General features: G+C 40.4%; 1 protein-coding gene across 2 annotated transcripts; it reads right to left on the reverse strand.

Annotated features, from left to right (window-relative positions):
• Positions 1-819: 819 nt before the first annotated feature.
• Positions 820-19532, reverse strand: calb2a (calbindin 2a). Of its 2 annotated transcripts, none has more exons than XM_073472606.1 (11): positions 19439-19532; positions 14829-14905; positions 14658-14747; positions 13685-13765; positions 11144-11200; positions 8511-8588; positions 6193-6248; positions 6016-6055; positions 5286-5339; positions 2438-2509; positions 820-933 (listed from the first exon to the last, which is right to left on the reverse strand). In XM_073472606.1, the coding sequence occupies exons 1-11, from the start codon at positions 19530-19532 to the stop codon at positions 820-822; spliced, it is 813 nt and encodes a 270-aa protein (XP_073328707.1). The 2 variants fall into 2 exon arrangements, with proteins under 2 accessions (XP_073328707.1, XP_073328706.1); XM_073472605.1 differs by having other exon boundaries at positions 820-936.
• Positions 19533-21363: the final 1831 nt, after the last annotated feature.

Here is a 21363-nt window from a genome sequence, read left to right on the forward strand (position 1 = left end):
CTAATCATGACTTTCTGCGCACTGGCGCCCCACCGCATACAAATGGTGCCCCTTTTATTTTTTTCACCCCAGCCCAAGTCCAAGAGGTGATCTTTTCATCTGGTATTATTTTATACCTTTAACAAAATCATGTTCATACAAGGTCAGAACGGATGTTTATCTTAAGACAGTTTATTTATATTTTCAATTGACAGTATCAGCCAAAAACAAACATTGAAAATCAAAATCATTTCATGGCAATGGAACCAGAGGACTTCAGGACAATGGTGGAAAAGAGGTGTAAAATCAATACCAGTTCCATCACAGACTATAAATTAGATCAATTCAAATACAGCTGTCTGCAGTTTTCTTTGACTATATATCGTATCTAATGCAAAGTTGAAAGAGCGAGGGAATGGGGGGTCAATAAAGCCAGGGTCAAGGGTTAGGGGTTATCAACGGGTCAAAAGGTCATTTCAGTGGAATGAGGGGGTCGGTCTTTTGGCCAGGAGTTGCAAGTCAGACACAGCATGGGCAAGGATGAGGTCAGAGAGGTTTAGGACATAGGGGAGAGTTTAGAACGTGAAAGGCGAGAGGTTTCAGACAGGTCATGGTTATGGTAGAGAGGTCAGATTTCAGAAAATAAGGGTTTAGGGAAGAAGAGCTGTTGTGTGCTGACGGTACACTTATCATTCATTCTGAAATTTGGAGGGGGGAGGAGGGTGACTGGCACATGCACCTGGTATATGTTGCCAGGCAGCTGAAAGTGGGTGTGGTCACAGGAGAGCAAGGCGGGGCAGGCAGAGAAAATGAAGATACACAACAAGAGAGGAGGAAGAGTCACACAATTGGCTCCCTGCAGAGGACGATTTCCAGCTCGCCACGGTAGAGCTTCCCTCCGTCAGAGAGGCTCATGATGCTCTGCTTGTAGCCCGTCAGGTTCTTCACATCCACCTCCTGAACAAGTGAAATGATTGAGTCAGTAGAGCGGATACGTCCTTTAATTGGATCAAAAGTTAAGCTAAGCAAGCTAAATTCAACCAATTGTGTTCCACCAGTTTTTCTTTCTGTCAAACCTTCTGTTATGAAGGTTGATGTTAGGCTATAGTGTAGCATCGGGGTGGAGATAGCATCCACATTAAAAGTCCTGGGGATCATTCACCACACTGATGAAAAGTCAAGTTAAGTTGACTCATACTGTTTTCAAATGAGAGCCGTATAAAAGGGACTTCAACATGCCCTTGTGTGTTTAACAAACAACATTGTTCAACAGACAATCCTGTTTAACAACACTGTTAAACACAATAACAAAAACATTGTGATTGTAATTACATGTTGAGCTATTTAGCCCTCCATTTATAGTATAGTATAGTATAGAATTTTTAAAAATTACAATGTTAATAAAAAGTTATGTTCTAACATTTGTATGTTTTTCTATATGAATAATGTTAAAACAATTGTATTGTATTTTGACATTGTTGTAGTATTGTGTGACTTTACTCACAATGTCAACCTAACTGTAAACTAAACATGACACCTAAATTTAGGTCACAATGTTGTGTCTTGGACTTCTTTGTCAATTAAACCTGCGATATACTGGGCAACGTTTTTGCTTAGATCATTCTGAAATCAAAACTGATTACACAGTGTAATGGCTGTAGAAAAATGACACCATCTGTATATAGATTGGCTCACTTGTACTATGCTATTTGATCCGCATCTGGGCTGCACAGCAGTTCAACACTGCTTTCTTATTCATAAAAATGGGTATTTAACTCTGCCTTTTCATAGCACTGAGATCAGGCTTTCTAGGTCAAATTGAGATTCTTACTGTTGCTTTTTGCTTTGGACCGATGCCAGGCTGCTGGCAGGAGCCATGTTGCTAACCCTGTCTTTGCGACAGCAGCGCCAACAATAATACCACAGGAAAAATGCAAGGAGGGGAAATTTGAAAAGTTGTATTAGTTTTCTGGCCTCAAATCCTGACACCAAGACAGAGGACTTCAGTGATGTCATCCCAAATGGACCTTCACCTCACTAACATTGTCTCCCGTTTAGTCCTGGTTTGTAACAATATATCCTGTACACATCCTGCATGGAGATGCTAAGCAGCTAATATGCTTCAATCATTTGATGATACCAATAAAGCTTTTGATATGGGCTTTAGCGGCACTAAGAATCAGAGCCGTCAAAATTAATTATCACATGCACCTTTTTTGCTTGTTTTTTCACTTCTATTATTGTAATTCTGACATAAAGACAGCATGTTGTGCTAAAGGGTTATGTGTTCAATACAGATTTTAATATTTCCATTTTGTTTCCGTTCTGATGCAAGGTAGGTACATAGAGAATACACAGCAGAAATTATCAGAGAGAAATGGTTTCAGGTGCCAGTAATCTCAAGCCAGGCTACGGTATGCACTGCTATACAAATGCCTGTCGGACTTGAGCATCTCACCTTCTTGTTTTTCTGGTAGAGGTCTCGTAGCAGGGCGTCCAACTCCTGCTCATCGATGTAGCCATTCCCATCCTGAAAGAAGTTTACAGAGACACACCACAAATGTTATTTTCATTTCCACACATTTGGAAAGGACTGGAAGGAAAGTCAAGTTTACTGGAAACATCAGCCTTACACCTGATTTTGTTATTTTCAGCCAAAAGCCTGCATTTCCCTTCTAAACAGTGTGCACCAGCTATATTTAAATCGTGAGCTTCCTTTGTGTGCCCTGCTCCAATGCTCAACTTCATTCAATATTTTATGGCAGCCGTCGTGAATACATCGGCCAAATGGCCATTCAAGAATGACGATTTTAAAAGACTTCCCATTCACAACTCTGTAAAGGGGATTATCTGTAAAGTCAACATGGAGCCACTTTGCTAATTAATGAGTTATGTCTCACAGTAGTGTTTAGAGCTGGAAGCCAAAAACTAAGTCCAAATTGTTGGAAATGTTCCCTTGGCAAGAAGCACAAAACCTGTTCTGTTCATCAAGGCTCAGTCTCAAGATGACTTCAGAGCTAACTGGCTTGCCAGTCTTATTTTTTACTTTGGGAGATGCTCTTTGATGTTTACAAAGCAAAAGACTGAAGTGTCCTAGATCTTGGGAATAAAGTGTGAGTTCTATTTATTTACACTTTAAGGATGAAAGACTCGCGACTCTGCAGAGTTACGGGAAGACGGAGCGCCATCAGGTATCAGTCAGTCTGACTCCGTTGCGTGCCATCTTACATTTCAGACATTTTCAAGGCCTCGCACAGTTTGGGGTTGAGGCACTGTGAGCCATGTTAATGTTCAGCTGACCAGACACACTTTGCCCTACCCATGATCTCTCAGTACCAGTGACAGCAGCTGCCTGTGTTTCAGCTGCAGGGGCTGAGCTCATGACAAAATGATGAAACTAATTACACACAGAAACGGTAGTGCTCCATTCGCAGAGAGAGTCTGCATGAATGGTGGCTCATCTATAATTTAACATTCAACCCTGTTCTCTGCAAGTGAGATCGAGAGTGTTAGCCTTCAGTCCAATCCGAGACATGAACATGCACGCAACCTCCCCACTGCACTCAAGAACTGCTCTGTTCTGACTTCTTGCTCTCCAACCTTAAGTCCAGAGATGAAATAAGGACTAAGGCCAAGACAGTCAATGGCAAGAAATATAATTCTTTTGTTTAAATGGAAAATAATACAATGTGAATTATTTAATTAAAAAATCAAGCAATTGTAGTAGGCTCATCCATGCTGGAGTGTGCTATACAGTATATGGTGGTTTACTATGAACATACTCAAATCCTTGTGAAACAAACAATTAATGTTTAAGACAGCAAATGTGTCATTAAGTGGCTAAATCACAGCTACAAAAACAACATTACAGAGTAGAAAATCATTTATCTTCAATTAAAGATGATGTATTTGACTGACTAACAATAATGGGATATTGAAGCAATTACCAGATAACAAGTAGCTCTCTCCCCTGTAAATCTGTTCTATTCCTGTCTATCTTGTATCATATCACTCCCTTTAATCCCTCCTTGCCCATCAACTGCTAATGTGGAAAATGTGGCCATTAACTTACTACTGCTCAACCACCCTGAGCTGTTTACAGAGGGACAGGTGTGCTAAGCTTAACTCATTTCCCTAGGTGGTTAGGGAGCGCCCAAGGTACAAAATTTGCATATGCAGGATTTTAACAAAAGGGAGACTCCAAAACAAACAGCGCTGAGTCATGCAGACGACTTGACTCAAGAGTCTAGACTGTTTTTTGCAAAGTGTGCACTGTTGCAAATGCATTGTGTTCTTACTTAACATTGTTAATATACTGTGTTTTTTCTTTCCCTGAATCATCCCATAACAGGATCATATCAGGGTTCATACAGAATATTGGAAGTAAAATTCAAGCCCCTTTCAAGCACTTTCAAGGCACTTAAACCAAAAAATGTCCAGACTCTCAAAGCCTTATGTTTTAAATCTGAAATGTTACCATAAAGGCAACTGTGAAAGATAAACTTTACATTTTCCTTTATACCCACAGTAATGAATGTACAGTATTTGGCCACCTCAAATTTTATTCTAACTTTGATTGTATGTTTTCATCATAATTATTTTATTCATGCTATTTTGGATGCCAGCAAACAAATATGAGGAGAGAGTTATTTTATTTTTAAATATAAATGGATGTTCGGTTTACTTGAGTGATTGTGTGGATTTTATTTGAGGTTCAAGAATATGCCTCAACTTGAAAACATTATGGTTCAAATTTTGCCTTTTCCAAACTTTAAAACTTAATATTTTGAATTCTGCACATCAACTTTAAGACATTGTACCCAATTTTGCAGGAATAAACCTACCTCCCTCAGTGTCCCACCCCTTTTCAAGTTAGCTTCTATTCAACTAGCCTCAGCTAAATTCAATTCCTATTTTCAAACATACCTTATTATTTTAACCAACAAATGTTTAATTAACATTCAGCAACAGCTCCCATGATGTTTTAATAGTTCCCCCATGGCTTAGACACATGGGAGATGTAGTTGTTGCTCACAAAATAATTTAGTAGCTGTTTCTAATCAATATAAACAATGAGGTCTTCAAATGTTACTGTCCAGCAATGTGGTCGATAGTAGCACAACAGTTTTTCAAGGGTAGACAGTTTTAAGATACAGTTTTAAGAAACTGTCTATGGCAAAAATACACAGAAAACTGAAAGCTAGTGAAGGAGAAGCTAACCTCAGAAGATGGGCCAGTGTGTTTGGAGAATGTGGAAAGTAAAAGACAACTATATTTAATACCACTGACAATAAATTGTCTCCTACCTTGTCATAGTATGTGAAGATGGCATTGAACTGCTCGCTGGTCAACTTGACACCCTGTAAAAAGTGGGGACATATTATGACATATTGAAACATACCATTTTTCAGTTCATAATTTTATTTTGGGTTACTACTAGAGTAGGTTTTCAATGCTTTGGTGCTCAAAAATCGCAACAGTTTTCTCATACTGTCCAGCGCTGCAGCACTGTGTTCCCCCTCCTTCTGAAACGCTGTTTCAGCTCCTGTCCCTTTAAGGCCCCTCCTCCCAAATACCCAGTCTGCTCTGATTGGTCAGCTCACACATGCCTGAGCCAGCACCACTAAACAACAGAGCAGCTGTGCTAAATCAATTCTTACGCCGCTAGACATAAACTATGCAAAAGTGTGACACGTTGGCATAATGTGATGTCACAAAGTCACAGAAAAAAAGGTGAGGCTATTGTTGAGACATTTCAGGAGCAGTGTTTTCTGTGGGAGAGAGGAGCTTCTGTTGGTGCAGACTTTTTAATCTGCATGATGTTTTACATGCACAAGACCATATAACACTGTATATACCACACTGAAGGAAAGGAAAACAAGAAAAAAACATAATAGGTCTCCTTTAATTGTGACAGGAGTCACAGTAAGATAGTATATCATACAATAAAGGGGCTATTTAAGTTACATTCATAGTATATAATGTGGCCATTTGTTTTGCATGCACATTTCTTTCTGCACCATGTTTGTTCCCTACCTCGAATTTGAGTAAGAAATTCTCCTGAACAGGGAGAAGCCTGTGGGAGAGAGAGACTTTATTAGTGGACACAAAAGTTGTTTAATAATTCAAATCTGATGATGGTGAATAAAAACCAGCATGCAGTATGTTTCAACATTTACATAGCGAACAGAGACAAGTAAAATTGCACATTACCTTGCCATCTCCGACAGGCCCAACTTCCCATCTCCATTCAGATCAAACATCCTGAGCTACAAAGAGGAAGCAGAGCAGAGATAGGAAGGGACAGAGGAGAGAGGCTGAAAGGAAAGTTTTTTATAGATATATGCTGTCAAGATGAAAGCAAATGCGTCCCATGAATTTCATTGACTGAGAAATCGAATGCACGGCCATAAAGTTTCTACCTTTATTACAAATCTACAACTTTTTTCCTCATAGTTTGAGATGTTTAACAGAGGACCAGTAAAGAGACTGTCCATAAAACTTATTTCAGACATTTCAGCTAATGCAGTGGGATAGGGAATTTTTAAAAAAAGTTCTCTTTTTTAGGGCAGAGTGGAGAATAGAATACAAAAGCTTCCAAAAATCTGATTTTCTAAAGTTCATCCAAAACTGAAAATTCAGTCATTATCTCCAGTTGAAAAAACATAGAAAGTGCTTATCTGGTGTAATCCCATTCCCCAGAAGCCCAGAGAAATCCAAAGTAATTAGAAAAATGTTATTTCCACCCATTTTAATGCCAACATCTTCACTGTAGCTGCGAAGCTAAAAGCGTTAGCACGCACCCCATCAGCAGTGGGTGCACAAGCTTGACAAACTTGACTTGACATGAGTCTTTTCAAATCAGTTTGGGCTCTAGGGGCTTCTGGAGACTTGGATTACAGCTGACTAGCTGAATGGAGCCATCTTATGGATTTTTTGTTGTTGTTTATATATTTTAAAGGATGTCCCCATCTACTTCAGTTGTTGAGCAGTTTTGCTGTGAAGCTCCACAAATGTTTTGTGGTCTACGAAACTTCACCTGACTTTCCATCGGCATGGGGGTGAGCAGATAATGACTGAATTTTTATTTTCCGTCCAACTTGTGCTTTATTTATGGTCCGTCAAAACAAAAGCTAAAGATGGCTTTCTAATAATTGAACACAACCTTGTTGCAAATATATTCATGTATATATATAATAAACATATATGCATGAAACCATTAATTTAAAATGTTGCCAGTTTGTTGACAAAATTTCTCTATTCAAAATTGAGCCGGCATTTACAGTTGTGTTGAATGATATGCTATTATGATGCTCGCAATAACCAAGAGAAGAAAACTGAGCTGCAGATTTATTTAAAACATTTCTTCTGGATGGATTTTACAGGCTACATGTCTGACACAAAAGTGCCTGTCTTACCTTTGATGAAGGTTTTCATTTTAACTAGAAAATAACATCTGGCTGTCATGATTTAGATTTTTGGTTTGGTCATTTCCCTTTTGTTTTCTTTTGTAGATCATATCCTCGTTTGGCTTGTTTTAATTTCGGCTTCCTGTCTTTGTCTGTTTTCTCCGCCCTTTTTTCTGCTCACCTGTGATTTAGTTTTTTCCTCTGACTTTTCTTTGCCTTCCTTTTGTTGCTTGCACTTTTGATTTTGGACATCAGTGTATGATTAAAGCTCGCTTTTTGTTCTTTTACTGTCCTGCTTTTGTGTGTCTTGCATTTAGGTCCCTTTTTGATACACTCTTAACAATGGCATTGCTAGTATAGTGTAAGTATTTGCTTTATTCACTGCAACAAATGCTCAGCAGCAGCAGCACCTCAATTATATTGTTGCCTATGTTTTTATTTAATGTGGATTATTTTGCAAATCTCAATAAACTTGCTGTATTCCCTCAATTATTGATTTTACCATCTGTGGCTCTAATGTGTAATAAAGATATAAAGAAAGAAAAAATGACCAAGTGTATCTATAAGTGTGTGGAGGAAAATGCACTCCAGCAAATCAGGTCAGGTCAGCTCTGGGCCATCCAGGAAGTAGCAGATGTTATAGCACATCTGGACTGTAAACACTCAACCTGCAGGATATGATGGGTCACAACCACTCAGTCGCACAGTGCTGCTGCCACCAACACATAGGTCTCTGAGGTCCTCCAGGACAGACAGACACGAGACATATACCTTTCATAAAGAATGCATATGACTCACAGTGTTTCTCTAGGATTTTATTGGTGTTTCCAAAGTTTTACTTTTTATACTTGTTCAGCCATTTATAGTTTTTTTTATGACTATAGACTTCCAGTTTGTCACTGAATGTATTTAATGAGCTGATAGAGGAACTTGGTGAGCAGTGTCCTCTTTCAGCAAGAAGCAGATCCTCTTCTGAACTTTTAAATTACCGGCTAACTACTGAAATATGTGTGTTTTGATTAAAATCACAAAAAATCTTGTGATTCTGCATACAGTTTAGCACAAAATAATAAAGATATATTCTTAGCTGTGTCTGTGTGTGAGTGTATTTAAGAGTCTTACTATGGTCTGTGTGTACTCCTGGAGCTTCTGGTCATCATAGTGTCTGTTAGCCTTCTCCAGCAGGTCTGACAGAAATCCCTGAGGACAGACACACACGTAAATAAGAAAAAACAAAAGAAGAAGAGGCAGTAGTATGGCATATACCGGGTCTACAATCTCATCATTTCACCAAAAACTCACAGCTATGCAAAATCTTTAATAAATATTTTGGAATAAAATGTGTAGCTTCAGTGTAACCATCTGATGTCACAGATTTTACAGACTTCACACAAACTGGTACAATTTGATATCAGTTTAACCTTTTCTAAATTCATCTTTCAATATTCAAAAATATGGACTGCAAAACAACAATCTTCTCCTGAAGTACTGTTAAATGAGACATATTATGCTCATTTTCAGGTTAATAATTTTTGGGTTACTGCTAGAGTAGGTTTACATGCTTTAGTGATCACATCAGTTTTCTCATACTGTCCAGTGCTGCAGCTCTGTGTTCCCCCTCTATGTGAAACGCTGTGTTTTAGCTCCTGTCTCTTTAAGGCACCCTGCACAAATACCCAGTCTCCTCTGATTGGTCAGCTCACACGTGCCTGAGCCAGCACCATTAACAACAAGGGAGCAGCTGTGCTAAATCAATTCTTACGTGCCAAACTAGCTACTAGACATAAATTGCATAAATGTGTGACATGGTGATGTAGTGTGAAGTCATAAAGTCACGGAATTAAAGGCGGGACTACTGACTTTGAAGTATTCAAAGTAGAAGAAATAATTGTGTAGAGCAAAGTTTAGTCTCTTCAGTTTTGGGGGTTTCCATGTTTTTACATTAACTGATGAAGGAAAAAGAGGAAAGATAAATGAATTAAGGAAAAGAAGAGGGTAGGAGGGATTAACATAATTTCAGATGGATGGAGAAACAGACAAAAATGACGACGATGATGAATGATCAAAAGTATCTTATGAATTTATTTTGTTTTGTATGTGAAATACTCATCCGCGGAGTAAAGAGTAACTTCAGCCATCAGGTACAGTACATTGAATGCAGTAAAAGAGTAATGAAAATTAAAATGAAGCTACTGCAGTACCATTATCCCAAATGTATTAAGCTGAGTACTTGAGTTGATATACTCAGATATTTTCTGTGTCAGCTCCCAGTCATGAGGTGAGACAAATGTCTGCTTCCTGTGATCTCATCTGCACGTCTTCTAAAGTTTTCAAAAAGCCACACCAGAGTAACACGTCTGCACCTGGTCAGAAATGTGATGCCATAACAGCCCAAGCAGCCTAATCTGTACATGTCCCTGCTCACTGACCCTGTTGTTGTTGTTTTCCTCCCCATGTGATTAGTGCTCCCCTTTATATAATTTGACACAACATTTCCAAAAGGTGTTGAAGTGAATAACATTTGTGCATTCTACAAAGATTTTTTGCATCTGAATCCTCACCTGAAAAAACACACTCATGGTCATTGGGGAATTTCCTGTGTAGCAGCCACTTAACTCTCCTCGGTCAAAGCTGCTGCCTGGCTTTACTCGCCCATATGCTCACATGTATCAGAAACAATCGCGAATCGCACTGAAAACCCTCAGTGTCGATTATTTTGAAATGTTGATTATCTGCAGAAGTTTTTAGCTAATATGTCTCTTGATGACCCTAACGGTGCAAAGACTACATCTTGGATTACCACGTTCTTATTTTTACTTGATTTGTTTGAAATCTGATATGTAAATAAATATTTTCTACAGATGTGAGTCTGCTGAGAAGATCGATACCACTCTCATGAGATATGAAGCTAGTGCTAGCAATTGATTTACTTAACTTAGCATAAATACTGGAAACAGGGATGAAGAGCTAGCCTGACTATCCAAAATCTTCCTACCTGTGCCTTCAAAGCTCCCTCATGAACACATCATACCTAGTTGTTTAATCCCTACAAAAACATAAAATATAACATAAAATATAATAAAATAAAAAGTTGTAGCTTTATAGGAAATTATGTGCTACTATTTTGTGGCGACAAACACTCAGGCAACTAGGAATTGAGTGCTGTAGTTATGAGATCAGTTAGCACTTCTGGTTCCGTCGTCTCAAAATCAATGGGTTTTTTGAATGGGTTTTCAGTTAAATGCCTGAAATAAAGTGTGTGGTTACCACAGGCTTACATCTAGGAGACAATAAAACATAAAAATGCACTCAAGTCTATTTTTACACTTAAAATGAATCAAAGGTATGGAAAAAAACATTGATGAGTTGAACTGAAAAACATGCCTTTTAATATATGCAAATAAAATGTAAATGATTACAGGAAAAGACAGGGGATATGGTTTAAGCAGCTATGTAGCTTCTCAAGTGGCTACTAGCCCATCTAATAGTTACAGTTTAGTGGGGTAGGTGCTCTTTTACATGTGTGAGTGATGCATTTGAATGTGTGTGGGGGAAAAAGAAAGAAAAACAGACATAACACAATAAGAATATGTATGACCAAGTAAACAGATGAACAATAACATTTGTAAAAAGGCACTGCAGGTTATGCTCTTTGGGATGCAAATGTAGATGTACTATTAGAACATGGATGAAAGCCATTTCCATTAATAAGATGCAATATGCTTTATCACTGAGCATTATAATTTGCAACATACCTTCAATTCATTTGCTTCAATGTAGCCACTGCGATCTGTATCATATCGCCTCCATGCCTAAAGGAAAGCAAAAAAACAAAAGAAATGTTGGATTAACAGCGGTTCTTCAGCACTGATGCACAAAGCATCAGCCTTCTGTGGAGTGATTAACATTTCTCCCCCAGCATTAATTCTCTCTGATCGAACCCTGGCTTTCTCTTTAACTGCACTAAGAGTTTGATTTTTCCCTGCTGCAGAGAAGAAATCGTTCCAGAGGGGACGACCACAAAAGCCTGGACCATCGCTGTAATCACGCGGTTTTCAATACGATCCCATTCACCCGCACACAGAGCAGAGGGCACCGAGAGTTAGAGAGAGAAATGATGGGGGGGAGGAGAAAGTCATTTTAATGAATGTTTTAATCTAGCAGCTGTCCCTGTCCAAAGAAGAGGCTCCTTATCAAAGATGGATGGCCTTCCCCCTTTCTCCTTCCCCTCTCCTCCTCCTCCCCCTCTGCTCCTCCTCTGGGCTCTGCAGAGAGGAGCTACAGTGGTGTTATCCATTATATATGACTCTGAAAATAGAAGGTCCTGCTTCCTCATTCTAACACTTTAAAACCCCCTCCACCCACTTCCTCCTCCCTGCACCCTTCAACAAAGACTGATTAATCCTCCTCTCTTGCTTTATGTTCTCAAACTCCGGCTCTCAACTTCCCATCGACATTTCATTTACGTCCTCTCTGTTCCAGCTCTCTCTCGTTTGCCCTTTGTATCCTTCTCGCTACACACCTTCTCTTTCACTCATCCTCCTCCTCTCATTTCATTATTTCTTTTCAATATGACACAGGAGACAAGGACAGTCCCTTCCCCACATGTAATTGGTTTCTAATTGGCTCCATTCTTTCGTCGCAGCACATCTTACACGGAATCTGCCATTTTCTTATCTTCTGAAGGCATTTTGTGGAATTAATGGTTTCCTTTTTTCTAGTACCTTTCAACACACATCTTGCTCTGCTGAAGGCTTTTTGTTGCTCCTTACAATCATCCGTTATTCATAATTCACAGCAGTGCTAAACTTGTTTATACCATATTTGGACATTTACGTATATAAACTGCTAACCGTAAATGTCTTACTTGTTATAATGAAATGTGAAAATACATACATATAGACCACCTTAAAAAATATAGCACTGGGCTGGTTTCCAGTGGGGTAACTGTTTTCTACAGATACTTTGGACATCTGGTTGAGGTATGCTAGCTGTTGACTAGCATAAGTAAAGTGTCTGACATATATCTGTGAAGTTACTACAGATTACAGTACTAGTTTATCATACTGTGTAGACAAAAGTTTTCCAATTCTACCAATTGGGTTTTAGGCCAACACTCCTCTACAGAAACCCTCTACGGTTACCCATAACATGCCATAACTTTACTGCTCTGCATTGAACAGCAGAAACACATTTTATATTTTTGGAGAACCAACTGCAGCCTAAGTAATTTGATTGTCCAGTTACTGTGCATAAGACACCAAAGCTAATAGTTTGCATTGTGTTTTACAGCATTAACACAGATCACAGTAACCAATAGACGATATTCACACAGTGGCCATTTTCCTCTGACATTATGCTCAGGGGGGGAAGCTGGAATGTTTGGATAATGTTATGGTGCTGTTGTTCATGTTGAAGGTGGTAGAAGCACAGGGATCCTGACAAATTTTAACAATTTGACCACTTCCCAATTGATAAGCAACTGAACAGATGATGGATAGTAAAAATCTGGAGGGAAATCAGGCAACATTTGATACCTGTTAGCTAACGATAGCATTCTGCTGCTTCCTAGCTAACGTTACTATTCTATTATCTCCAGTATGTTTCACCTCGCGGTTTAAATAAATATGTCCAAGATGTGTGCTGATATTTTAGAATTATCGAACACCTTTCCTATCATATCGTGTTACACTGTCAAACAGTAATGGTAATGTTAGTCAGGTGAAATGATAACATTGTCAGATTCCCTACTTTAGTCCCTACTATAGGATTTGCAACCTGGAACACAGCAGTAAGACAGTTGAGCTTCTCACCTCGGGTGTAGTGTCAGAGGAAAATGGCCGCTGTGTGGATATGGTCTATTCTACAGTCGATGTTCATGATGGACCAGCTGTGGTCGCTCAACCACTAAACCTCAGCAGCAGAATCGGTCAACTATGTGCGCTGTAGGCAGAGAGCCTGTGGTTTTCTTCTCAGACTACTCCAATTAATTCCATTCCACTAATGAGTCCACCTTCAACCATAGACAGGAAACTAATCTGTGAAATTAGCTGGTAGGTAGAAACGAGAACATGCAGGCTGTCTCCCCTCCATGGTTGACTGACTCTGCTCTATAATGTACGGTTGGTTAAGTAAGTATGTCCTGCCTCATGGCATTTCTTGGTAAACAGAAGCTTTTGTATAAACATTTTTTGTAAGGAACTGATCAAATGGCAGAATTCATCAATAGGAGACAGCAGCTTTGCATTTATAAATTATTAATACCGGCCCATTCACAACCACAATAAGAAACTTACCGCCATGAACTCGGCACTGGAGCTGACAAACTGTCTGAAGCAGAGCAAGAAGTTCTCTTCAGTTGGGAGAATCTGGGCCAGCTAGAGGGAGAAATGATGGGAAATGGGAGTGGTGAGAACACAAAATGGTGGGGTCAATACGCTTGCAGAGAAGAGATGGAGACCGGGGAGCTTTTTGTCCGCAACACCTCAAATGGGAAACTGAGACATAAATAATAGAGAGCCATAACCTTGGAAGCGGGGCTATGCCTAACTTAGAACTATTTTTAAAAATCATGTTTTTGGGTGTTGAGACAAAGACAACCTTTGCACCTGACTTTCAACAATTGACAGGAAAGCTCATTTGCAGATTTCCCATGCGGGAGGTGGATTATTGATATAACAGAAGCTCTCCTTGCATCTCTTTCAAATCACACTCAAAAAAGGGTAAAATTGAGGGAGAGCAGTATCCTAAACCTACACTCCATTACGACTATCATAAAGACTGTATTTACGCATCGATTGGAAATATTGACCAGGCATCTGAAGCCTCCCGGTTGTATCTGTTTGGCTCTGTGAATTATCTTTTTCTCACTGTCCACAGAAAGCAGAAAACTCAAACCTTATCTACTGGGTTTTTTGGGTCTGAGCCGTCTGTAGTCTGTGGTACCTCATCAGACCGATATGAGTGATAGTAATGTGGTATTATAAAAAGCAATATAGCTTCTCATCGTATTATCTTATCTCTGCAGTGAAGTGAGTAAGCATAATTCCAAAAATGCCAAAGTAGGAGGCTAGCTTCTGTTCCCCTGTTTCCAGTCTTTATACTAAGCTAATGGCCGGCTGTGGCTACATATAAGAGAGTGGTATCAATCTTCTCACCTAACTCTCGACTGGATAGTGAACTAGCGTATTTCCCAAAATGTCAAACTACTCTTTGAATGAAAATGACAGATTTCCAAACATAGTACAAGATGCACCTTGAAGGCCTTACCTCTGACATCTCAATTCTTCCATCTTTGTTCTTGTCGAACTTCTGCATGAACTCCTTCATCTTTTCTCTGAATGTGGGGTTTGAAGGGTCCTACAAAAAAAATTGTACTTAACACCATTGAAACCTGAGGGATCAGAATATCTGTATTTAATCTCTGGTCCCTGAACTCACCACTCCTGCTCCTCTCCGGGCCATCTCCAACTCCCTGAAGAAGTTCTCCAGCTCCTTCCCCTCGATGTAGCCATTGCCTGGAAGACAGACGGACCAAAACAGCATGTAATCGCAACATACCACAAAGGACCTCTCTCAGTATTGCTGACATGCAAAAACCCCATCAGCAGATGTGGTCACAGTGTCAAACAGATCCCAGCATGGCTCACTTTTTGCCCGAGTATTGATTCAAACATGAGCCTTTTACCAGTAGCTCTCTTCCTTCCCCTCTGGCTCGATAGATTAGGCTATTGACTGACACGATGCAAACTGATCACTCCTCAAAGACTGTGTGTTCACAGGGTTGTAAGCGAGGAGAGGCTATATATGGAAAATTGCTTCTCTAGGATTTTGAAGGTGATGATCCACAGGCAGCTTCTTTTATTCCACAAGGATCAATACTTCCTTCAGCAGGGGAGTTTGACAAATGGGACCAATCAATATGGATAACAGCGCACTGTGACAATTTCTACCTGAATTGTGTGTGTGTGTGTGTGTGTGTGTGTGTGTGTGTGTGTGTGTGTGTGTTTGTGTGTGTGTTTGTGTATGTGATGATATTCTGTCATGAGGAACTGAGGCTTCAGATGTCTTAACCTTGTCTTTGCTGCGTGCGATCAATCATTTTTGACAGACTGTCCCTGTTTAAAAAGTTGCGCTTATCCTGAGATGATGTCCACATTTTTCCTTTTCATGCCAAATTTAGCTTGGGGATAATAAAGTTGGTTTCTTGTTATCTTATTTTCAACTTACTCCTGGTGCTCTGCTGCCCTGACAGCAATCTATTCAGAGGACAAATGAGTATGCTCGCTTCACCCAGGTAGTCTGTGAACCTGTGCCAATAGTCTATCAACAAGCACGCTGAATGGCTGGACAGATGGCTCCAAACGATGTGACTAGCTGCTTCAATAAAACCCTGGAAGGCAGAGCTGCCTCATTAAACTCTAACAAAGATTATTATGCCATCCACTTCCTCTCCTCTCTCTCTAACTTGCCGTCGCTCTCTGTCATCTTCTACCTAACTCCCTCTCTCTAAACCAGCCAACATCTTAGCCTCTTTGTTCTATCCATGGAAATGTTTGCATAAGTGTGTATGTGTGTGTGGGCATGCATGCATTCCTGAGTGATGTTATCAAAACTCATGAATACAAGCTCTGCCTTTTTCGATAAGTGGGACAGTAGAATGCCTTGCTGCGATCGAGCCTCCCCTCCTGTGGGTCTTATTGACATTTAGCGCTCTCGTGAGGAATGGATCTGCTTGATAATTAAATGGAGTAAGATGTGATTAACTACAAGGCGAATTGCATAAAATGACAATAAAAATAGATTTATGAAAAGATTATGCTGGGGCGCTGTCATACATTCAATAAACGCGTCAATAAATCCATCCACCCCATTATATTTGTGCATAAGGGAGCATCTGTTTGTTCTGTGCTTATTCAGATGGAGGATAAGTGCTCTCAGCTCCCAGCAGCCTTTAAGCCACAACAATATGCTTAAGGTAGCCTGTGTGTTCTTTTCTATGAGATGCTACATGTGCTGCAGACTAATTACAGAGTGTCCGTCTTGCATTAAACCGTGTAAATGAACACATTCTCCTCTCTTGCACTTTAAAGGTGCACCATGTCATTTTGGGGAAGAAGAGAAAGATCGTCATTAACTGATTTTTTTTTTCTGCCTAAACAAACTAAATAAACAAACTCTCTTCCCTTTCATGACTGAATAAACAAACTGACCATAAAGGACAAAACAATTTCATACTGTTTTGTTTTTTTTACATTTGGCGGACCCTGCCACCTTTCTAGCTTCAAACAGTATTCTGGGACCTTCCTAACTAAACAGCTTGTTTAGTCAGATATGGAAAAGATTACCTCATTAATATTGTAAATATTAAAATTCTGAGTTTGAGCTTCTTCTCCAAAACTACATAGTGCCCCTTTAAGTGTGCAGATAAAAAAAAAAACAAGTCACTGCCAGTGGCTACATTTTATGGCTGAATTCGACTCAGCTCAAGATCGTTCAGTTTAAATGTCAAATAGCTAGTTTTATATGTCATAATGAGAGCACTCCTCCCAACCTACTCCCATACACTTTGGTCTTTCCATGCAAGCACTCAAAGCTTGCACCAACCAGCAGCGAGCTAAAATGTAAAAAAAAAAACACACTTTTGTCCCAAACACACACTCTTCAGAAATTGCGTCATAACAGTCCCAGGAGATGTGGGTAAAGTCGTTTTATTCCTCTACTAGTCCTGATTCAAAAATTCAACCCCAACAGAGGAAAACTCTCAAAGTGGGCAGCCGTGCCACCCGAGTGCATATTTAAAGCCTATATAAAGTGCATTTGCCTTTCAAAGGAGAGTGCAGCCCTGCCTATTCAAATGTTTGGTGTTGAGATTACAGCTGGGTGGATTCAGGAGTTGGATGCGTGCTTCATATTCTGGATTTACATATCCAGGTTAATAAAAATAATTGACAGCAAATGCTCTATAATTAGCCAAAGGAAGTGCAGTTGTTTCCTTTTTCAGCTTTGAAGTGGTTGAATTGGAAAAAAAAAGAAAAAAAGGCTGACAGAGACAGCAGAGAAAGATGAGAGGGACGCAGAGCGGAGGAGCTTGCGAGCGACGCAATCCAGATGAGACTTGATCCGGGGCCAACAGGGGAATATGTGGTTTCATCATCTCTGGGTGCATTTGCCTCCTGTGTATTTTTATCTGCATCTCAGAGATGTTTACTCAATCTGAGCAAACAAATTAGCTCTCCTTTTTCTTTCTGCCGAGCCAGAAGACACTCCCAGTAATGAGAGCAGAAATCAAACACTGTAGCCAAATCTGTTGATGCACACTGGCCGGATTTGATTTGCAAAGTGGCTCGTTGCAAAGCACAGTATGTAAAATACCTCCGTAGTATGGACTTTAAGACCTGGCGGGTGGGACTGATAGCCATAATTGGGCCAAAAAGAGTAATAAAAGCAGCAGATGTGGCAACTTTGTGTGTGTGCTCATATGTAGAAACTGAGCTGCTGAGCCCCTCCACCCCACCCCACCCAACTCCTCCTCATTCCACCTTGATTTCCCCGCTGAATACTCTTCAGCATGTGAGCAGGCGTCAAAAACAAATCGCGTTAATGATGAATTCCCGGGAGTGTGTGTGTAAAACAAATAGCTGCCACACACTCGTCTTATCTGCAGGTGTATTTTTGGACATCTCCATCTGAGGACTCACTTCTATGTCCCGGTCTGACTCTGAACTCTCTTTCTCCTCTTCAGACTGACCGCTCTGGACTTTTGAGTCCGTCCAGTGCTTTTCAAAAGGGTTTCATCAGCACTTTCATCAGCTCTCAGCCTGTCCTTAATCCACAGAGGAGTCTGCAGACCTTCAGCTGAACTGAGAGCTTGAAAAATTTCCATTATTTGACTTTTGAGGCTTCTGTGACAGCATGGCTGATGTGTTCATTTGAGAGAGAAGGAACTCGTCCCGTGTGAGATTGTCACACTGCAGCACAGACACATGCACACAGTGATATTTGCAGAGTGAGAACTGAACAAATGTGTGCAGAGACGAACAGGACTGATGCAAGGAGAGAAGACACTGATCAAGATTGAGGAGGGAAGAAACTCTCTCTCTCTCTCTCTCTCTCTCTGTGTGTGTGTGTGTAGAAGAGGGTCGTTGAATAAATTAGTGCATGGGACAATCTCATGTTGACACACATCACATCAATATCACATAAATCCATTTGTTATCCTACACAGGGCTTCCTTCACTGCTTAAAGAGCTCCACCACCTGACAGACTGCAGTTATTGATGAAGCCTAAATAAGCCATTTTTTTAAAATGGCAAATGGAAATCAATACAAGGAGCATCAGTCAGAGACAATTACTTATAGGTAACATCCAAACTGTCAATGATTACGGGCAACTGTAACCTGCAGAGAAGCCTCATTAAATGACATATTGATTGCAAAACAACACTTTAAATCAAATTCCTGCATTATTGGGAATTAAAAGGTCAGGGTGTACTTCACTGACTGGAGAGGACTTGATACACAGAGGAATAAAGGCTGAATCCATCCAAACCTGCAGATTCATGTGCAATTTATACACCATTCAGGTAAATAAATATATTTTTAAATTTCAATATCTGCAATTAGTCTGCACATGCATTTAGATAAAGGAAATAATAATAATAATAATAATAATAATGATATAAACTTATAGGCAGTGTGGGGTTTTGTTAAGCATTGTAATCTGGTCCGACATCAGCTCTCCAACAATATTAAAGAAGATAATTAGACACGAAATAGTCCCTCTCATATTCCTAAAATATCATCGAGCAAATTGAGTTTACAGAAATATAAACTTGTGTCATTCTTTCTGATACCTTTTCCTCCTTAACCTCCAAAATTGTTTAACACCTTAAAGGAGACAAACTTTCGCAGGGAATTTATTTGTTATTTTGCAGGATGATGCATTTCACTCTGTTCCCATGCCTTTCCCCCTGCATGACTGCATCTCCCACCTCTGATATATCATTCAGTCGTCTCTCCTAAGTTTGTAATAACTTTCAGTGTCCTACCGTCCGCGTCGAAATGTTTCCAAATGTCGAGGAACTGGGACGCGGTGACCTCGGCCAGGTGCAGGTGAGGAGGCTGCTGTGCTTTATTTGCCATGATGCTCTTGCCGGATGCTGCTGCTGCTGCTGCTGCTGCGGGTCAGAAAAAATCCGCTCCAAACTTTTCGGTGCCTCTTGGATCAAACACACCCCTCACTGTGGCCCCTGCGCGCCGCCCGCCGCTTTTTAACCCCGGCGCGGGAGAGGCAACACCCCTGCTCCGCCGCTGGGGGCGCACTGCCACCGACTATATCCATCTGAGTCAGCGTCTCCCTCTCTCTCTCTCTCTCTCTCTCTCTCTCTCTCTCTCTCTCTCTCTCTCTCTCTGTGTGTGTGTGTGTGTGTGTTCTTCCAAGCTTGATGTAGTTTTGTGATAGGACATCTCGGGCACTGCGGTGGATAGACTGACGTGTGCGTATCAATGTGTGTGTGTGTGTGTGTGTGTGTGTGTGTGAGATGCAGATAGTGAGCAGATTGTGTCGTTGTTGCATCATCATGCTTTACAGTAGAGCAGCGTGCATGAGTGTGTGTTCCAGCACACGTGCACACATGCCAATCCCCGTATTTCTGTGTGCTGTACGCTTCTGCGTGTGTGTTTGTGTGTGTTCCTTCCCACATCTGTGTGTGTATCTAAGCGTGCAGCTCCCCGAGCCTATCTGCCAGTGTGTGAGGCTTCACAGACTTAATTAGAACTCACACACTAATCACATTTCCCACACTGCCTCCAGCCACCAGTGATTAGCCCACATAATAAATGTAAATTCTGGAAGAAAAAAAAAAAAAGGGGTGAAAAAAACTTTTTCATTAATGACCAGTCTACCGTGCAGAGGGGCAGGCAAAGCCACAGATCCTATTAGGAGAATGAGGATGAAAAAAAGTATACTCATATATATTTCTTCAACTCATTTACTGGAGAGGTGATAATATTCAGGATGAAGTAATAAGACGGTAATGAGCAGGAGGGCAAGTATCCCTCGAAGCACTTTACTGCTGTCGGATGAAATCTGCAAAAAGACACACATGAAAAATATTAATATGTTTCAATTGACTCACAAGCTTTGACTCAATCCTGTGAAGAGAACTGGGCACATGTTACAAGCCCTGGAAGGTGATTTCACACAAGTTTGGAATTAAAGCGGGAAGAACACAGGTGTGACGGATAACGATGGCTCCTGAGAATCCACATAAGTCACGCCTGGCTCTGGAGCACCTAAACTCAATGCACCTGTGCCTTCTCTGCTGTGACACGTCAAAACGTCTCCTGTGAATAGGACATCCTATAAACTTGTGTGAAAGCTGCTGTTAGCGATGTTGTCATTTTCTGTAACTTCCTGTCCATTTTGCAGTTAGCAATCTTTACCAAGGATGTTACATTCAAATCTAGACAGTGTTGGAGGTGGAGCCCCATTCGTTCCTATGCAAGCTGCTCAGTGGCGCAGGAAGCCAAAATCATGACCCCAGGAAGAGCGCCAGGCTTTGAGGCCAACTTTCGTACTCTCCAAACCGCATAATCACATCGCCACGTGATGCACTGGGGCCCAAAAATACTTTTTCCCATAAGCTTACATTGTGAAAGAAGCGTCAGTAAAAGGTGGATGCATTTTTTTGAGCGTTACAACCTCTGCGAAATGACTTGTTTCAGTATCATAAGTTTAGCCATTCGGTCCAATAAAATTGTGAATGTCTGGAAGAGCCGCAAGATTAAATTATTTTATCTCAATACATGTTAGCTGTGTGCTTAACACGGGAAGTTGGGCTTTTTTGGCGTCATAATGCCACTTTCACAGGAATGAACAGCCCCCGCCTCCAAAATTGTACCCAGATTTAATGTCCTTGGCCAAAATAGTTTGACTTCCTGGCTGTGAAATGGATCCTCCGTTTTGTGTGGC

Source organism: Pagrus major, chromosome 8, assembly GCF_040436345.1.
Source record: "Pagrus major chromosome 8, Pma_NU_1.0".
Taxonomy (NCBI): Eukaryota; Metazoa; Chordata; class Actinopteri; order Spariformes; family Sparidae; genus Pagrus; species Pagrus major.

Bases quoted from the DNA above. Each gene is read 5' to 3' on its own strand.
- calb2a (XM_073472605.1), bottom strand. From the start codon at position 19,532: ATGGCAAATAAAGCACAGCAGCCTCCTCACCTGCACCTGGCCGAGGTC. The intron at 14,906-19,438 runs GTAGGACACTGA...TCTGTCTTCCAG, and splicing joins GAAACATTTCGACGCGGACG to GCAATGGCTACATCGAGGGG. The intron at 6,249-8,510 runs GTAAGACTCTTA...TCCTCTTTGTAG, and splicing joins AGGAGTACACACAGACCATA to CTCAGGATGTTTGATCTGAA.